The sequence below is a fragment of the Sphaerodactylus townsendi genome, linkage group LG11 (assembly GCF_021028975.2).
Source record: "Sphaerodactylus townsendi isolate TG3544 linkage group LG11, MPM_Stown_v2.3, whole genome shotgun sequence".
Taxonomy (NCBI): Eukaryota; Metazoa; Chordata; class Lepidosauria; order Squamata; family Sphaerodactylidae; genus Sphaerodactylus; species Sphaerodactylus townsendi.
Genome location: NC_059435.1, coordinates 42,741,149 through 42,757,852, shown reverse-complemented (window position 1 = coordinate 42,757,852; position 16,704 = coordinate 42,741,149). Strand labels below are relative to the sequence as shown.

At 40.2% G+C, this 16,704-nt stretch overlaps 1 protein-coding gene across 1 annotated transcript in view; it reads left to right on the top strand.

Moving 5' to 3' along the window:
- The window catches only part of DNAH11 (dynein axonemal heavy chain 11), a 190,318-nt gene that overhangs the window by 47,985 nt on the left and 125,629 nt on the right, over positions 1–16,704 (top strand). Inside the window, exons 25-35 of the mRNA XM_048510934.1 lie at positions 6–128; positions 554–778; positions 2,016–2,107; positions 3,187–3,313; positions 3,463–3,609; positions 5,617–5,850; positions 7,473–7,604; positions 11,508–11,668; positions 13,006–13,162; positions 14,399–14,544; positions 16,408–16,524. Of these exons, the coding sequence (XP_048366891.1) occupies positions 6–128; positions 554–778; positions 2,016–2,107; positions 3,187–3,313; positions 3,463–3,609; positions 5,617–5,850; positions 7,473–7,604; positions 11,508–11,668; positions 13,006–13,162; positions 14,399–14,544; positions 16,408–16,524 (1,661 nt within the window). The remainder of the gene's footprint in view (positions 1–5; positions 129–553; positions 779–2,015; positions 2,108–3,186; positions 3,314–3,462; positions 3,610–5,616; positions 5,851–7,472; positions 7,605–11,507; positions 11,669–13,005; positions 13,163–14,398; positions 14,545–16,407; positions 16,525–16,704) is intronic.

Genomic DNA, 16,704 nt, shown 5'->3' with positions numbered 1-16,704 from the left:
ACCAGGTTCTCATAGAAATCAGTCAAATATGGACTACCATGGAGTTTTCCTATGAAAAGCATTACAGGACCAATATTCCTTTGCTGAAAACTGATGAACAGCTTTTTGAGACTTTAGACAATAACCAAGTAAGATGTTGTTTTCTAATGTAAATAATAAATGAGCTCATTGCTGAATTCCTAATGTGTTTTATAATTGGGCTAAATTTACAACCCTGCTTCCAAAATGGGTATTTAAAATGAATCTTAACTGTCCCAGATGTTAGTCTGTAAAATTATATGTGTCTTAACTGTATATGTTTTAACAAAAATTCCTGTCTGTGCAGGAGTTAGCAAAATTATAGGTCCTTGGTCTCTCCCCCCCCCCCCCGATAGTATAGAATCATTTAATAATATGCTGTCCATTTGCAAGGTTTGAAAATGTCTTTTGCTATGATTTACTGTAATAATAGCCTGTTGCAATTTTTGTAGAACTTTTGTGGTTGCATCTCATATGCATGTTCAAGTAATTTTATTTATCCTTTAATTTCATCCCCCTGCTTTTGTTTTCCAAGGTTCAGCTGCAAACAATTCTACAAAGCAAATACGTTGAATATTTCATTGAACAAGTCTTAAGCTGGCAGAAAAAGCTGAATGTGGCAGACGCAGTCATTTTCATTTGGATGGAAGTTCAGCGTGCATGGGTTCATCTAGAAACAATTTTCATTGGCTCACAAGATATCAGAGATCAACTTCCCCAAGCTGCAAAGCGATTTGATTGCATTGATTCAGATTTTAAGGTTAACAAAGAACAGCTGCCCTGATAACATTCATTTCATCATCACAATCTCACATTATGTGTTTTTTCTTTTACCTTTCCCTGTAGGAAAAACAGGCTGGAGAGCTGTGAAGAACAGCAGGAAGGAAAAACAATATGAACCCCCCCCCCCCCCCCACACACACACACACACACTCTTCTCCTAGGATCCTGCAAACTCTCAGGAACCTGAGCAGGCTAATTTTCTTTCTACCCCCGCTTCCTTATTTATTTATTTAAAACCAGGGTCTCCAATATGGTGCTCGTGAGTGCCTGGGCACCTGCTGATATCTTTACTGGCACCCATCAAGTGTTTTTTGGAAGTGGGTGGGGCCAGTTAGAAATTTTGCCTAGGAAGGCTTCTGATTTGCCTAGCAAGACTACTGGTGATTTGATGGGCTGTACAGATTTTTTAAAATGTTGCTTTGGCAACAGCTGCTTCCCCCAGCACAAGGATCTACACTGTGTTACTTAAGTTAAGCTGTGGCAATCTTTCTGTGGCTAGCCCTGCCTCCTGAAGTAGCAATTCTGTTGCTGTGTCTTCCCTGCCATATCAGAATTCCAAATATACCTGCAGGCACAGAAAGGTTGGGGACCCATGATTTAAGGTAGTTATATGCTGTCTCTTCAGACTAGTTTCTTTAACTGTCTCTCAGCATTCTGTCCCCTGTGGAGTAAATGTGGTTCATCAGACATTTTTTAAAAATTGCCCCCCCCCCCTTTTAGTCAATTTCTTGAATACCTGTGGGAATCCCAAATATGTAGAAAGCCCTGTCTTGTGTTTCGGTGGCCCAGATTGCTGATTTTGTAACCATTATGGACTTTATTCTTAAGAATATTACATTATTTTGTTCTTCAGATATAAAGGTTACAACTGTATTGTATTTTCAGTATAATAATTGAACAGGCAACAGTTATTTAGGCCAGATGTGCTAAAATCCAGCCAAATTGAAATGATTCACAAAATCATGTTTTCTCACCATAAGCATGTGAAAAACAATGTATTATAAGAAGACTTTACTTACAGTCTCTACTAGTTTAGGACATTGTAAGAAATGCTTAAATATATTATTGCTGCATTTCACATCATCAACATAATTAATTATCTGTTTCAGAAGACAGCATATTTTGAACAAGTGTATTTATAATAGTTTGGATGTAGTGTTTGTGAAGTTTCCTGAGTATTAAATATTTTAACTAGTATTTCTGCATTCATCCAGGAATTAATGATTGACTCAGCAAATACAAAAAATGTATTAGAAGCAACTACAAAACCCAATTTATATGAAAAACTTGAAGATCTGCAATACAGGTAAATCTGAGTTAATAGTTTTATACAAAATACAAAATATTCAATCACTCATTAAAGGGTAGCAAGGACAAAGTTATAGCCTTTTTTGTTTTCGTTTCTGTTATTTAAACATCTATTACTTGTTTAAAAAATAAATAATGTGTGCCCTTTAAAGAGAGAGAATGTCATACTCAAAGGGATTTTACGAAGAAAGAGATGTATTTATGGTATAATAAATAACTTTTTATTGTTTAATAACTTCCTCAAGGAATGGCAGTGGGGGCATCACTGTTCCTTGAAGCTGCTCCTATGTCTCAATTAAAGTTTCTATTAGAAAGCCATCTCCTGAGAAGGCAGTGAAAAGGTGAAAAAACCACAACTGTTTGAAGCAGGGGTCTGCAACCTGTGCCTCTCCAGATGTTCATGGACTACAATTGGTCATGCTGGCAGGGGCTGATTGGGTTTGTAGTCGATGAACATCTGGAGAGCCACAGGTTGCAGACCCTTGCTCTGAAGGTTCAAGGGAGTTAAGTCTGCCAACTGCCCTGCTGGTGTTCCCAGGTCCAAAGCCCAGTGGAAGCTGACTAGTGCTGCTCTACCCTCAGGAATACATTGGAATGCCCCCAGCTGTGTTGGCTTCCACATTAGGTCAGTGCAGTTGTGGAAGTGGTGCCCACCTCCCTATTCACCCTCCTGGATGTCGTAAGTGTTACTTATGCTGGCTGGTAGGGTAAACATATTGACGCAAGCCCATGCTGCCCCCTGTGACTGTTCTGTCTCCCGCATCTGAATTGGGCTGCCTGTAATCTATCTGCCTGTAATCTATCTGAGGTGATAAAAGCATTAGTCATTCTTAAATGTAAAAATGTGAAAGGAGGATAAAACAGATGCCCAACCATACAAACCACTCTACACTGTGTCACAGAAAGAATCACATCCCACGGTGACATGCCTCTGAAAATGCCAATCACAGATGCATGCAAACCATTAGGAGCTAAAACCACCAGACCACAGCCCCCCAGCCTGGAAAACCTACAACAGCCTATCCATTCTGGTCATGAAAGCCTATGACAATGCATTGTTCTGTTCTTGATTTTCAGACTTTCCATTTGTGAAAAAGCCCTTGCTGAATATTTAGAAACCAAACGTTTAGCTTTTCCTCGGTTCTATTTTGTTTCATCTGCTGATCTGCTTGACATTCTCTCCAAAGGAGCCCAGCCCAAGAAGGTAATTTTTTTTTGCAATAATAGCAAATATGATAGTAATATGATAGTAGAAAGTGATTAAGAAGAAATATGATAGTAGAAAGTGATTAAAATCTGAGCAAAGCTTGAAATAATTGATTTCTTTAATTGTATGCTCATACTTTAATTTAGGTGACCTGCCATCTTATTAAACTTTTTGATAATATTGCTGATCTTAAATTTCAAGACAATGGGAAATCCAGTAATACTGCATTAGGGATGTATAGCAAAGAAGAGGAATATGTCCCATTCAATACAGAACTTAAGTGTGTTGGTCAGGTATGTTTACTCTTTTTTTTTACAAAATTGAGGTGTATCATTTTTCTTTCCTTTATTTACTAGACTAAAAGGAAGAAAGTGTTTTCCTTTTAGCCCAGATGCAATCTGGAACATCAGTCTACTGCCTAGCAAACAGGCAAAATTCTGCCTTCATTAATTCTCTTAATTTTTATTATGTTGTGATGTATTGGATGTTCATGTTACCATACAGGAAGAATAAAAAGACATGTTATATTCCAATACTTCAAAGAGTTCATAACACAAGTTTAGTTACGTTGGTTGTCTGGAAAATTAACAATGTGATCCTGGACAGAGTTACACCCTTCTCAGTCAATTGAAAATGCCTGTGTTTAGGATTGCATTGTAAATATGGCAATAATCTGTCAAACTTTGTATATCCACATGATTTACTATAATTGCTCTTAAAAAAGGCAATATAGAAAACAAGCATGATCATAATATATGACGAATTCTTAAATCACAACTTATTTCTGGGGAGAGGATTTTGTAGCTAATTGGCTCGCTGGATGCCTAGAATATTCTGTAATTGCTTATATGCAAATTCAGAAATTACCATGAAGATGTAATTGCCCCAGACTTACCTAGGGCCACATTTGCATCCCAGAGCTGTGAGTGTGGAAAGGAGTGGCAGGTCTCCTTGCTCTCCTGGGGACAGGATGGGAGTGGCAGTGTTGGAGAGTCATTGTCTGGGTCTGTCTCCCCCCGCCTTATATGGCTGAGCAGCCACATGTGTGTCTCCCCCTCTGGACTCAGGCTGTCTTTGCCTCACCTCCATCCCTTGCCATGCCACCACTGCTCTCTGGGAAGCTCAGGTGGGAAGGTATAGAGGGTAATGGGACTAGCCCACCTTGCAGCTGCCCCTCAGTGCTCATGCTTGGCAAAGTTGGATCCATCCCCATACTATGCCAATATTGCTGCAGCTGTATTCACTGAATCTGTGGCCTGTTTTTCCCCCCAATCTTGTACATGCGTGGTCCTTCCCCCAGATTCACTCCCTGCATTGCCTTGCCACAATCTTTTGCTTTTTGCTGGTTACTTGGACAGCAATGGTGACACTTAAGCTATGTTTAAGCTATGGTTTTTTCATAACCTTATTGTCATGTGTTTTAATTGTCATATATTATTGAGATAGTTATGCTTTTTCTGCAATGTACAAACTAAAGTGTTGAATTTTTTTGTTTGCATATGGTGTTTCAAAATCTACTGATGGTTGTTGTAGATTGTTCATGGTGTTTTGATCCATTAACAATATATGAGAGCAAGTAACAATGTAATATTTTATTGAATAACATTCTCTAATATTTGTTGAAGCTTAAAAATGCTGCACATTTTGAAATATATGTGTAAAATTAGGTGAAAATGGAATATTTATAGACTGTATGGCTGCATAGAATTGGATGGATGTAAAGTTTATCTTGTAGGAAAGGCATTGCAAATATTGCTGTACATACTGTAGCTTAAAATATTAGCATCCAGCTGATACTGGAGACCTAGCATCATAACCTCAGGGATCTGACATAGGCCACATAAGATGCTATCATTTATGTTTCTTTGTTCATCCTCTGAGTCCACTTGTATAATTTCGTACTATCTAAGAGTCAGACTAGATGTTTGACCACAGATGTAGATGTTAGAATTGTAGATGTAGATGTTAGAATTGTTGTGGGTCCAACTTGTGGCTGCTGACACCACCTTAGAGAAGAATCTGGCCATTTATAAATGATGCAAGAATCTGACCCTGATTAGACACATGGTGCATCAGACCATGCAGTCTTTTTTTCTTGTAAGTCCACTGACATCAGTGGGCTTATAAGGGTGTAACTATAGAAACAAGTGGGTGCTAATGGTGGAGTGAGACAAAGGAACTTTTTTATAAAAATTAAAAACACATCTTTCTTGGGATGGTCTCCATTGGAGAATTTTTCAAGACTTTTCACATTCTTCTCACATACAAAACATGGTTTTGTTTGATGATTATTTCAAAAGGTGGAAACCTGGTTGAAGTGTCTTGAAGAAATCATGCGTGAAACGATACGTTATCACATCACTGAAGCCGTTGGTTTATACGAGGAAAAGCCTAGAGAACAGTGGATTTTTGACTACCCAGCTCAAATAGCGCTCACTGGCTCTCAAATCTGGTGGTCCACAGATGTGGGTATAGCATTCGGCCGACTAGAAGAAGGATATGAAACAGCTCTGAAGGATTACAATAAAAAGCAGGTAATTGATTTCTTCCTCTCAGACATAACACCTGAACACATGTAAAACAGGGGTAGTTGACAGTCAGCAGAATCAAGTGGTAAATTTCTTCTGGACTATGTCATTTCATCATATGTGTGTATTTTGCTTATATGATTTCTCTCCTCTCATACATCCCCTCACATAGAAAAAAAATACCACATCAAAAGAAGACCAGGCTATATTCCTCTCTTCTCCCGGGCACATTAGTTCATGTGTGTTTGTGCTCATGGGGGAGCATTCAATGTGTGGAGCAGCACAATCCAAGAAAAAAGTTTAAGGCAAGATTATAAGGCTTTTTGTTCAACAGTGTTGTCGTTCAGGGATATCCTATTCTAAACTAGCTTGGAAAAGTAAGTTTGAGAACTGGGATACTAGAGGTCCACATCTGCAGATAGAAGTCTGGTTTCCAGTGAGTACCCTTGCCCTGCCTATGTTTGGTGTACCAGCTGTGACATTTTCTGGAGAGTCAGGATTTCATCATGGTGATCCATTTTGGATTACATTCCAGTTTGCAATATTGCAGTGTATGTAAGGCTGCCTTGGAAAATAGTTTGGAAGCTTCTGTTGGTGAAAAAAAAGTAATAAGGCTGCTGACTGGTACTAATCACTGTGCTTGCATATTATGAATTTTAAAACTGGTTACTGATTTGGCTTTGATTAGCTAAATCATATGGGGATGGTAGGTTAAACATAATCTTACATGATTTTACTGAAGGGTTAAATATTCGTTTTGTACCTCACTTTTGTCAGTTGTGTAAACTGTTCCAATGCAGATTATTTATGTCCTAATGAGTGGTTTAGCTAGAACAGGGGTAGGGAACCTGTGGCTCGAGAGCCGCATGCGGCTCTTCTGCCCTTGCACTGCGGCTCCATGAGCTGAGCCGCTGGCCTCATCCTTGCCCTCCCTGCAGGCAGCAGGGCAGGCGCACCAACTGCCCGCGGCCGGCTGGGCCACGCCGCGGGCTTCCCCTCTCGCCTGCCCCGTTGGAGCGGGGCGGGCGCTTTCCCAACGGCCGGCAAGGCCAAGCCGCTGGCCCCATCCTTGCCCGCCCTGCAGGCAGCAGGGTGGGCACATCCATGCGCTTCTCAAAATGAGCGGAGTAAAAGGTAAAAAACCCAAATATATACAGTGTTATCTTTATTTTAAATGTCAAAAATTATTTGCGGCTCCGAGTGTTTTCTTTTACCGTAGAAAACGGGTCCAAATGGCTCTTTGAGTGTTAAAGGTTCCCTACCCCTGAGCTAGAATGTTAAGTAATGTCCTGTCAGACTTGTATTTATTTGTAACTTAGTTTATCGCTGATAAAATAAGCAGACGCTTTGCCTGTTCCTAGATAGGATTGTTTCAGAATGCAGTTCTTCATACCTTTTCAATACAAGAACTAAGAGTAGAAATACGGAACAATACAGTGAGCGGCATTGTGTGGACTTTCTATAGACACTTATTTTAAAAACATTTTAAAATGTTTGCTATATTGTGAAATTAGTAGAGCAGTTGAAATAATTTCCTATACAAAATAAACCAGTGGTAATGAGTGGTTTCAGGAGTACTGTATTGGAATTCAGTTAAATAAAATTACTTTTTCTCATGTCTTTTTTAGATTGCTCAGCTAAATGCTCTTATCTCTCTCTTGTTGGGAGAGCTCACCTCCAGCGACAGACAGAAGGTTATGACTATATGTACCATAGATGTTCATGCAAGAGATGTGGTGGCAAAGCTTGTTGCTCAGAAGGTAAACTTAAACCTATGTCTCAGCTTCCACACCAATGTTAGACCTCATTCTGCTTCATATTAAATGCACCCCAAGATTTACCTTGGGGCGCCGTTGTGGCAGGGGAGGAGTGAGCGGCTGCCCTCCTTCCTGGTGCTGACTGGCTGTCAAGGAACCGTCCTGTGATGCGGGAGACCTAAAAACATCAAAAATCACAACACTGGATAATAATCACTGGGACCACACCAAATGGGTGTTTGATTACTTTCATCTAAAAATTAGGGCTGTTTTATCTCCCCTTTAGGCATTTAACAATGCTCACTTCTCACATAAAATGTAAAATGCTAGGAGTATAATTTCAACAAAACATTTAAACATGAATCGGCATAGAGGGATTAGAAATTTAAGCACAGGAATGCAGTAAAATAGGGAAAGGGTAGAAGCAAGCTGGGGACCCAGAAAATTTTGAGGGGAGAGAATCAATTTCATTCTCATTTTCTTCCCCTATTGATTTTTTGCTTCCATGCCATAGTCCCACCATTTTGTACTGCTTTTCCCATCCTCCCCTTATTGCATTCACTTATTTCTGCCTTGGAAATTCCAGCTTTCTGTGTATTAGCAAGTCAAAAACCTCCAGTCTAGCTAAGGTTGCTATGCAACCCCTCAATTCTATCTATGACCTTGTGATATTTTCTGATCTCTCTGCCAGGATTTCAAGCTCTCCTCAACTATTTTGGTAACTTTTCATAGCTTTATGCAAACTGGAGGACTGTCCCAGTTTGTAGAAGAATCCTCCCTATCTGGACATAACCACAATGATTTTTGGATACACACTGTAAGGCTATAATTCAGAATTAGATATATTGATATCCAATAGATATGACATTACATGAAGTTGCACCAATCTAATTATGAAAGAATCAAAATCTATCCAAGAAGGATATTTCGTGTCTTGCTTGTAAAAAATGAAAAGGGTTATTCTTGCATATGTTCTGAAGCCCTATTCAGGGTGATCTCAAACACAGAAAGAACAAAAGAAACATATATACTGAAATCTAGCCCATTACGTTGACTCAAGCTGGATCTGCATGTCTGAGGCCCATTATGCCTGGAATGCTTACCTCGGGGCTCTTTGCTGCGCAGTGGGATTGTAGTGGAGTCTCCTTGTGCTTCTCCATTTACACATGAGGAGGCACTCCACTGCCTACTTTGCAGTTTGCTTGCTGAACTCTGTGAGCCTCTGCTTTTCCTAGTTCTCTTAACTCCACCCATTAACTTACACTTAAAGCCAAACTGTTGCAAAATTGCTGGCTTTGTTAAAGCCCTTTACATTGCTGTTATGTCGATCTTTCTGTTAATGCTATTATATCAATATTGTAGCCACAGTCCGTGTGTGTAAATAATTCCTTTGAAGTGAGAAAAAGAGGTAAAGCAGTTCCCTGGACCACAATCTTCTGAAGAAAGAGACTGTGTCCTTAAACTGATATTCACTCTCTCTCTCTCTCTCTCTCTCTCTCTCTCTCTCTCTCTCTCTCTCTCTCACACACACACACACACACACATGCACCCACACCCCCCCACACACACATTTTCCTGCTGCTCCTGCTGCCTTGGGAGAAGAGAGAGGCTTTTTATTTTGATATTCCTTGTTATTTTGATATTCCTGTATGATATCTATCATTATTTTGATAGATCTAATATGGTACAAATGCTTGAAATTGAAATAAAGTTTTAAAAAGCCCTCCTGATTATCAGGAAGACTGGAAGTAGAGTGTGGGAAGTTGGGTGGAGCCCAAAAGATGCCTTGTTTGTACTATCCATAGAAACACCAACTTGTTTCCAGAATGTAAATGAGCACCATAAAGCCCCCACATCCACTTCCTGACACACCTGTAGTGAATGGGGGGGGGGGGGGATTTACACAATCCCTGGAAAAGGGAGGCTGAGTGCATGGGAACATTAAGTGTATGGCAGGACCAAGTACTCTCTGTTATTATTATACTGAGTTAATATATCAGTATGAGAATTTAGAGTGTGATTTGGCTGAGTCCATGCGGTTGAGCTTCTTTTCTTTGGCTTCACTTGCTGACTACTAAAAGATGTTGGCAGGACAAATAGGAAGCAGGAAGGAGTGGGCAACATGGAAGAGGGGGCAAGGGGAAAGGTGTCGACAGCAGTGGGAATGGCGGGCTGGCCACGGAGGGAGGGAAGGTGTCTAGGGCAGAACCCCACTCTGGTGGCAAAGCAAATGAAAGTTGTGCTAGAAGTGGTGTTGCTTTCTGCAAAGAGAATAGAACGTGAAAGCTTGAGGATATACGTCTGTACAAGAAATCTTGCCACGCCAGACATGGCTGCTCCCCCTGCCCCCACTAGAAGGAATTATAAAATTTCTCTGAAGCACTTGTGGGACAACAAGCTAGGCAAGAAGAGGGGGAGAGAAAGTGGGGTCCTTGTGACCATGGCAACAGAAAAAAACACACATAACCCTTAGGCAAAATACAAAGGATAATTTTTTATTTTCTTTTTAAAATTGAAAGCTTTTTTTGCTCAGCTTTAGCAATCAGACCAATACTGTGTTGTTTTCCTCATAAATTCCATAAACCAGCACCAGTAATCAGTTCCACATGTAACTATATAAAGATTTCCAGGGAGACACAAAATGCGGGGGATAACCTACAACCAGCTCCCAAAATCAGAAAAGGTTGAGGAAGAAGGGTCAATATCAGAAGATTTTCAAATGCAGCTGTGTGCTACTATTGCTTGTGATGATTTGTAACTTCATAAGTGATGGGGTTTTGAGAGAAATAGAACATAACATCTTTGACCCCTTTCAAACCTAACACCAGCAATTATTTCTTCCTTGCATACACAGCACAACCTACTTTCAAAGTTCCTCACATATCCATTCTGGATCAGTTCAAGTTTTCAGGCAGGCAGGCAGGCAGGCAGGGATGCATTCCTCTCAACCATGTCTTGGCTCTGTAAGGGGAAGAAAGGCTGTCTTCCCTCAGAATCCTGTACTTCCATGGAACTTTACACACCTCTCATAAAAGAGGTCCATCCCATGGTTTGCGAACCACTAATTGAACTACTGAGGTCAGTGAAGGCTTTGCCAACCTTAGTCTAGGCAGCAAAACGTTGAAGTGCAAATGAAGTATACTTGGGATTAGAATTCTGAGGTCTAGGTGAACAATTAATATAAAAGGAAACTACACAGGTATACAAAGAAGTTTATAAGTTTTGGAGTTATTCTGTGGAATATGACAGAGCGGTCCTTGATATAAAATTGATGTCTTGATTGTGTGCACCATATATTCTGTGGACTTCTGTGTGGTTCATTTGTTTTAAGCTTCTAGGTCCTAGGGGGAAACCACGGTGACTGTGTTTTATGTTGAGGAAAAAGTCTTGCAAAGGAATATTACATTACTCATTCATGACAATATAGGGATCTGATCCAAATGATCCCACGTCCCACTGATATTAGGGAAAGTTGCAGACATTTGTATGAAACAAATGAGACATCAAAGATATAATTGTTTTGTGAAACCCAGGGGATGTTATTAAAAAGAAATAATAAAATCATTGAAATAAAATGAATGATGCTGGAAGGCACATATAAAATTGTGTCATATCAAATGTGGGCATTTATTTCTTGTAAAAGAAAAGAGAAAGATCTTGGCAGAAGGAGTTGTAACGTGTATTGCAACAAAAAAAAGCCCATTAAAAAGATCTGACAGTATACTTTCTTTTGGTACATAGATGCCCAGAAGTGAATTTAATCCCTTATAATTGCTGTTAGGGGTTATTGCTTGTGAAAGATCAGGAATGAGGCGTGAAAGCTAGTGATGACAGTTGAGGCATTGTGGCATGTTAACTTTCTTTTATCTCTATATAACAGTTGTGAAATGTTTTTGGGTCTTTTAGATCACTAGTTCCCAAGCTTTTGCTTGGCTATCACAGCTACGCCACAGATGGGATGGGGCTCAGAAACACTGCTTTGCCAACATTTGTGATGCTCAGTTCCAGTATTGTTATGAGTACCTGGGAAATACCCCTCGGCTAGTCATTACACCTTTGACTGACAGGTAATGTCTATTCAGCTAATTGTGAACTCTGCTTGATCCATCTTGTAGAATACAATGTTAGATCTTAAATTTCATGTAAAAATTCTTTATATTACAATTGACATTTAGTAGTGAATCAGTGAACAGTGTGTGGGTATAATATATAATAGTATAATACCCTTTACAATCTGCACTGTACAACAGTATAATACCCTTTATAATCTGCACTGTCTGGCCTTCATGGCATGACAAGGATGGATAGTTGGGTTTGCCTTCAGATACTCACTTTAATGGAAGATTCTTCTTGAAAGGAGGAAACTAAAAGAAGTGGAAAGATCCTGTGCCAGGAAATGTTACAAACAGGCCCAATAGGGATTTCTTTTCCTTTTTTCCTGCAGTTGTTTATTTTTTCTCCTATTGACATGGAATCAGAGCTCTCTATTGCTTTAAAGATCAATTGAATAAATATTTGCATGTTGAGCCAAGCTGATGATGTCAAAATGTATAGTTTCCACTTCTGTCAGGGCTACTTGTAAGAGTTGATCCAGGACCCATAAAATGAATACAAATGAAACTAAATAATCTTATTCTGCCACTACACAATCACAACAAGGCTTTCAGGCCTTGGTTTCTCTAAAGTAAGGCAGTGGAGGGAGAACCGGAGTGGACTGGAGGCCAAAGCACACCTAGAAATGTTCTCCCCCCTTGATTGACATGGTGGAATCCACTGATGGAGGAGGCCTCATGAGTGACATACCCAGTCTGCTGCAAACTCACTATCCATACAACTGGGCCTGACCTGGCCGCACTATCACCATGCCATTGGGTTTGGCCTGGCATTGACAATTGCTGTGTCACCAGGCTTAGCCCAGCACTCGAGACCACTGCACAACTCTTCCACACTTTTCCTGGGGAGATGTTTCCAGGGTTAAGGAATGAGAAAAAGCCAATGACAGTGAAGTAGATAATGGTAGGTTGGCTAGTAGGTAGGAAGGTTTGCTGAGGTAACTTCCCTCCCCAAACCCCACTTCCCTCAAGCTCCAGACCCAAATCTCCAGGAATTTCCCAACCTAGAATTGGCAACCCTATGATTAATCAAGGCTGAACTATTATTCTTGCCTCCATTTTTAATTACTTATTTGCTGTACCACTTTGCACTATTCTCTGATAATGAAATAGGACACTCTTTTATTTAAGAATGACAGGCACAAGCTAGAATATAAAGTTTCTTTGTGAGTTGATCAGTGTGCATTTGTTGTACTTCTTGGTTTTGAAAAATGCAACCATTAAGAAATGTCAACTGTTAAAGGAAAATTATGTTGATATGTTTTAGTGATGGTTCTTTTAATTGCTTAAAGGTGCTACATCACTCTGACTCAGTCTCTTCACTTGACCATGAGTGGGGCTCCTGCAGGTCCTGCTGGGACAGGCAAAACGGAGACCACCAAAGATTTGGGCCATGCCCTTGGAATGATGGTCTATGTCTTCAACTGTTCAGAACAGATGGATTACAAGGTGCTGTGTATTATGTAGTGAGCATTATGATGAATAGTTTCTGTGTGGAGGGAGGACTGTCCGTTATTGGAAAGGGTTGCTCTCCGCACCCTGAGCTACATAATGTTGGTGAAGACTAGGCCAACCATTGTTGACAGACAGATTTTTACCTTTGAAATAATTTACAGAGAAATCCTAGGCCTAGCCACACACTTCTAAAAACCAATGACTTTAATTACTTAGAAGGGTTAGTCTGATTTGCCTTGCACTGATCATCCTTAAATGATAGTACTTTTCACTCTTCCAATCATTTATGTTCAAGAAAATTAAGGGCTAGACTCACTAATAGTCAAACATTAATAGTGGTTAAAATGTCAGACTAGAATTTGAGAGACCCTGGTTTGATTTCCCACTCTGCAATTGGAAGCTTGTTGGGTGACTTTTTGTCAGTCACACACTTTCAGCCTATTCTACTTCACTGGGTTGGTACATGAATAAAATGAAGAACACTGTAAGCCTCTTTGAGTTTCCATGGGGAAAATGGCAGGGTATAAATGAAGTAAATATATAAATGGAAATAAATCTGACCCTCCATGTCCCCTGAATTGTGTCTCTACTTTGTTTATTTTCTCCCATCAAACTCAGTGATAACTACTGAGAAATCAGCCAACTTCTTTCTGCATAGTTTATCTTTTGCTTTTGTATAGTCTCTACTCTGGGTTTTATTTTGCGCTAGGGAAGTATAGAACCCAGCAATTAATTTGTAGGTGACAACAAAAAATGCTGGGGGGGGGGGGAGAGAATTAGGACTAATAAAGGGAAACATTTCTTTACGCCACGCGTGATTGGTGTTTGGAATATGTTGCCGCAGGAGGTGGTGATGGCCACTAACCTGGATAGCTTTAAAAGGGGCTTGGACAGATTTATGGAGGAGAAGTTGATCTATGGCTACCAATCTTGATCCTCCTTGATCTGAGATTGCAAATGCCTTAGCAGATCAGGTCCTTGGGAGCAGCAGCAGCAGAAGGCTATTGCTTTCACATCCTGCATGTGAGCTCCCAAAGACATCTGGTGGGCCACTGCGAGTAGCAGAGTGCTGGACTAGATGGACTCTGGTCTGATCCAGCAGGCTCTTTCTTATGTTCTTAATATAATAGTGCAGAAGTGTGGTCTTGTTGCTTTACATGTGTTTCAGGAAAAAGCTTCCTTTCATGGAAAAAAAAAGACCTATAAAGCCTAAGTATGTTTTCTTTACAGTCCATAGGAAACATCTACAAAGGTTTAGTCCAGACAGGAGCTTGGGGATGCTTTGATGAATTTAACCGAATTTCTGTGGAAGTTCTTTCAGTTGTGGCAGTACAAGTAAAGACTATCCATGATGCAATAAGAAATAAGAAAAAGGAGTGAGTATTTACAGCCCATTTCTTGATGTATTGTTTATGGGATTAAACATTACATAAAGATAAGGAAACATATTGAACTACTTGTGCAACAAGGGATTGAGTGTGCATGTATACATAATCAGAGATACCCTTTTAACCTTGTGTATATTACATATATATCATGGCACGGATTATTTGTGTCATCAATGGCATTTATTGCAACATACCGAACTCGACTTAAAATAGTTGTTCGCATCCTGCAACTCTACTCAGCAAAGTTGGATACCTTCTACCAGTCTAGGGAGCCTGTTCCATTGGAGGAACAACCCTTCTACCAGAGGAACATTCACAAATCTGGAAGTAGGCTTTGAACTGAAGCAGAGCAATAGCATACAAATCAACATAAGTAGGTGTAAAAGCAGGACACAGTACTACAAAATGAAAACAGAAAAAAAGGATTATATGCTTATGCTCCTCTTGCAGTAAACAGTGTACATCTCCAAAAGCTAGAGTTCTGCTGAGCCCTTGGGCAAAATCTAGTTGTGGATGCACAGTTAGGACTAAACTATCCAATTCATTTTTAACATATAGCAGCTGTAGGAAACATCATTTTAAGATTGCAAGGCGCTGGTTCACCATGGCATGCGGAGAAGGGGCTCCTTTTCTCACCTGGCCTGTGCAACTTTCCCAAACAGCTGGGGTGAGTTAGGGCAGAGGCGCATCTAGGGGAAATGTAGCCCGGTACAAAATCTGAGTTTTCCACACACCCTCTCATGGGTGGCCACCCTCCCTCACCACTACCAAATGACTTTTTTTTTGCACTAGGTCATCTCAAAGTCACCATTACATTGAAGTCAGTATATGGATCCGGGGGGGGGGGAGGAGGGGTGTTGGGGTGATTTTCCACCCCCCACATGACTAAATAGCTGCATCGTGGAGAAATTTGAACCCATATGTCCCCCTGAGGTAGGGTAGGTTAATATCTGACCCATTTTGGATCTGCTTGTTTGGTATTCTGAACAGTTATCAGTTATGATACTGATATTTGACTAGTCAAAGGGGAATCTGGACCTGATGTGTTAAAAAACATTTCAGTTTGATCCTTAGTTCTGACTCTTTCAGAAGGCAGCTTGACAAATCACAGGCAGCCCCTGGCCCAGCAGCTCTCCTTATAGTTTTTTTTTCCTGTGCAGGCTCCTTGCCCCAGCCTGCTGCACTCCTTCTGTCTTTCTTTTCTCAATCATGGCAGCACCTGCCACATAGCACAGGTATCTGTTTTGTCATACTTCAGTTCCTAGGATTTGGGAAACTTCATTCCTGTTTGCCAGTATTAGTTTTTTCCTTCACCTTTCTTGGAGAATCTACTCTTTTAAAAGACTCTCATCCATGACTGGATGTCTGGAAGGTTCTGTTCAGCACAAGCTCTGCAAGAGGACTCAGCTCCCAACCAGAAAGGAGACGCTAACCAGGCCTAACATTCTACCTTTTCTTTTTCTTATTCTCTTTCCGTTTTAAAAAGTTTAAGGATGGGAGAGAGGCAGTCTGTCAGTGTATCTTCTTAGCTTCTTGTGCACTGGGGAAAAGAACATGGAATAAATGCTGTACAGCAAGATTTCGGACACATTTTTTCCTCTGAATACCACCTGCCAGAAATGTTTCTAAAGTTCCCACAGTTTCTCTGTGAATGGGCATTGTGGAGGGGGGGCTATTCCTAGAAATTCAAGTCCAGTGCCTTCTTGGACAGGTGGATCTTCATTGCATGGATCTTTAGATCCTACTCATAGTCTAGATTGTATTAGAGATATTTCATAAGAAGAAAGATGAAAAATAAATAAAAGGTAATCTTGTACTCACGGCTTTTCTTCATCATATCATTGATAACAGATTTTTGTTCCTTGGAGAAAATATCATATTGAAGCCATCAGTTGGGATATTTATCACTATGAACCCAGGCTATGCTGGCCGAACAGAATTACCAGAAAATCTTAAAGCTCTTTTCAGGCAAGTATGATACAGATTTGCATTCGGAACACTCCTGCCACCTAATGTTGATTGTTTGATTTGCAGTGTAGAACAGAGCTTGTATCATACGGCTTCTGTGAGAAAGCTCACCAAAGCTATAGTTTTGATAGCTAGTGGGAAGTTGAGGGAGTGAATTCTTTTTATGTTTGCTAAGTACAT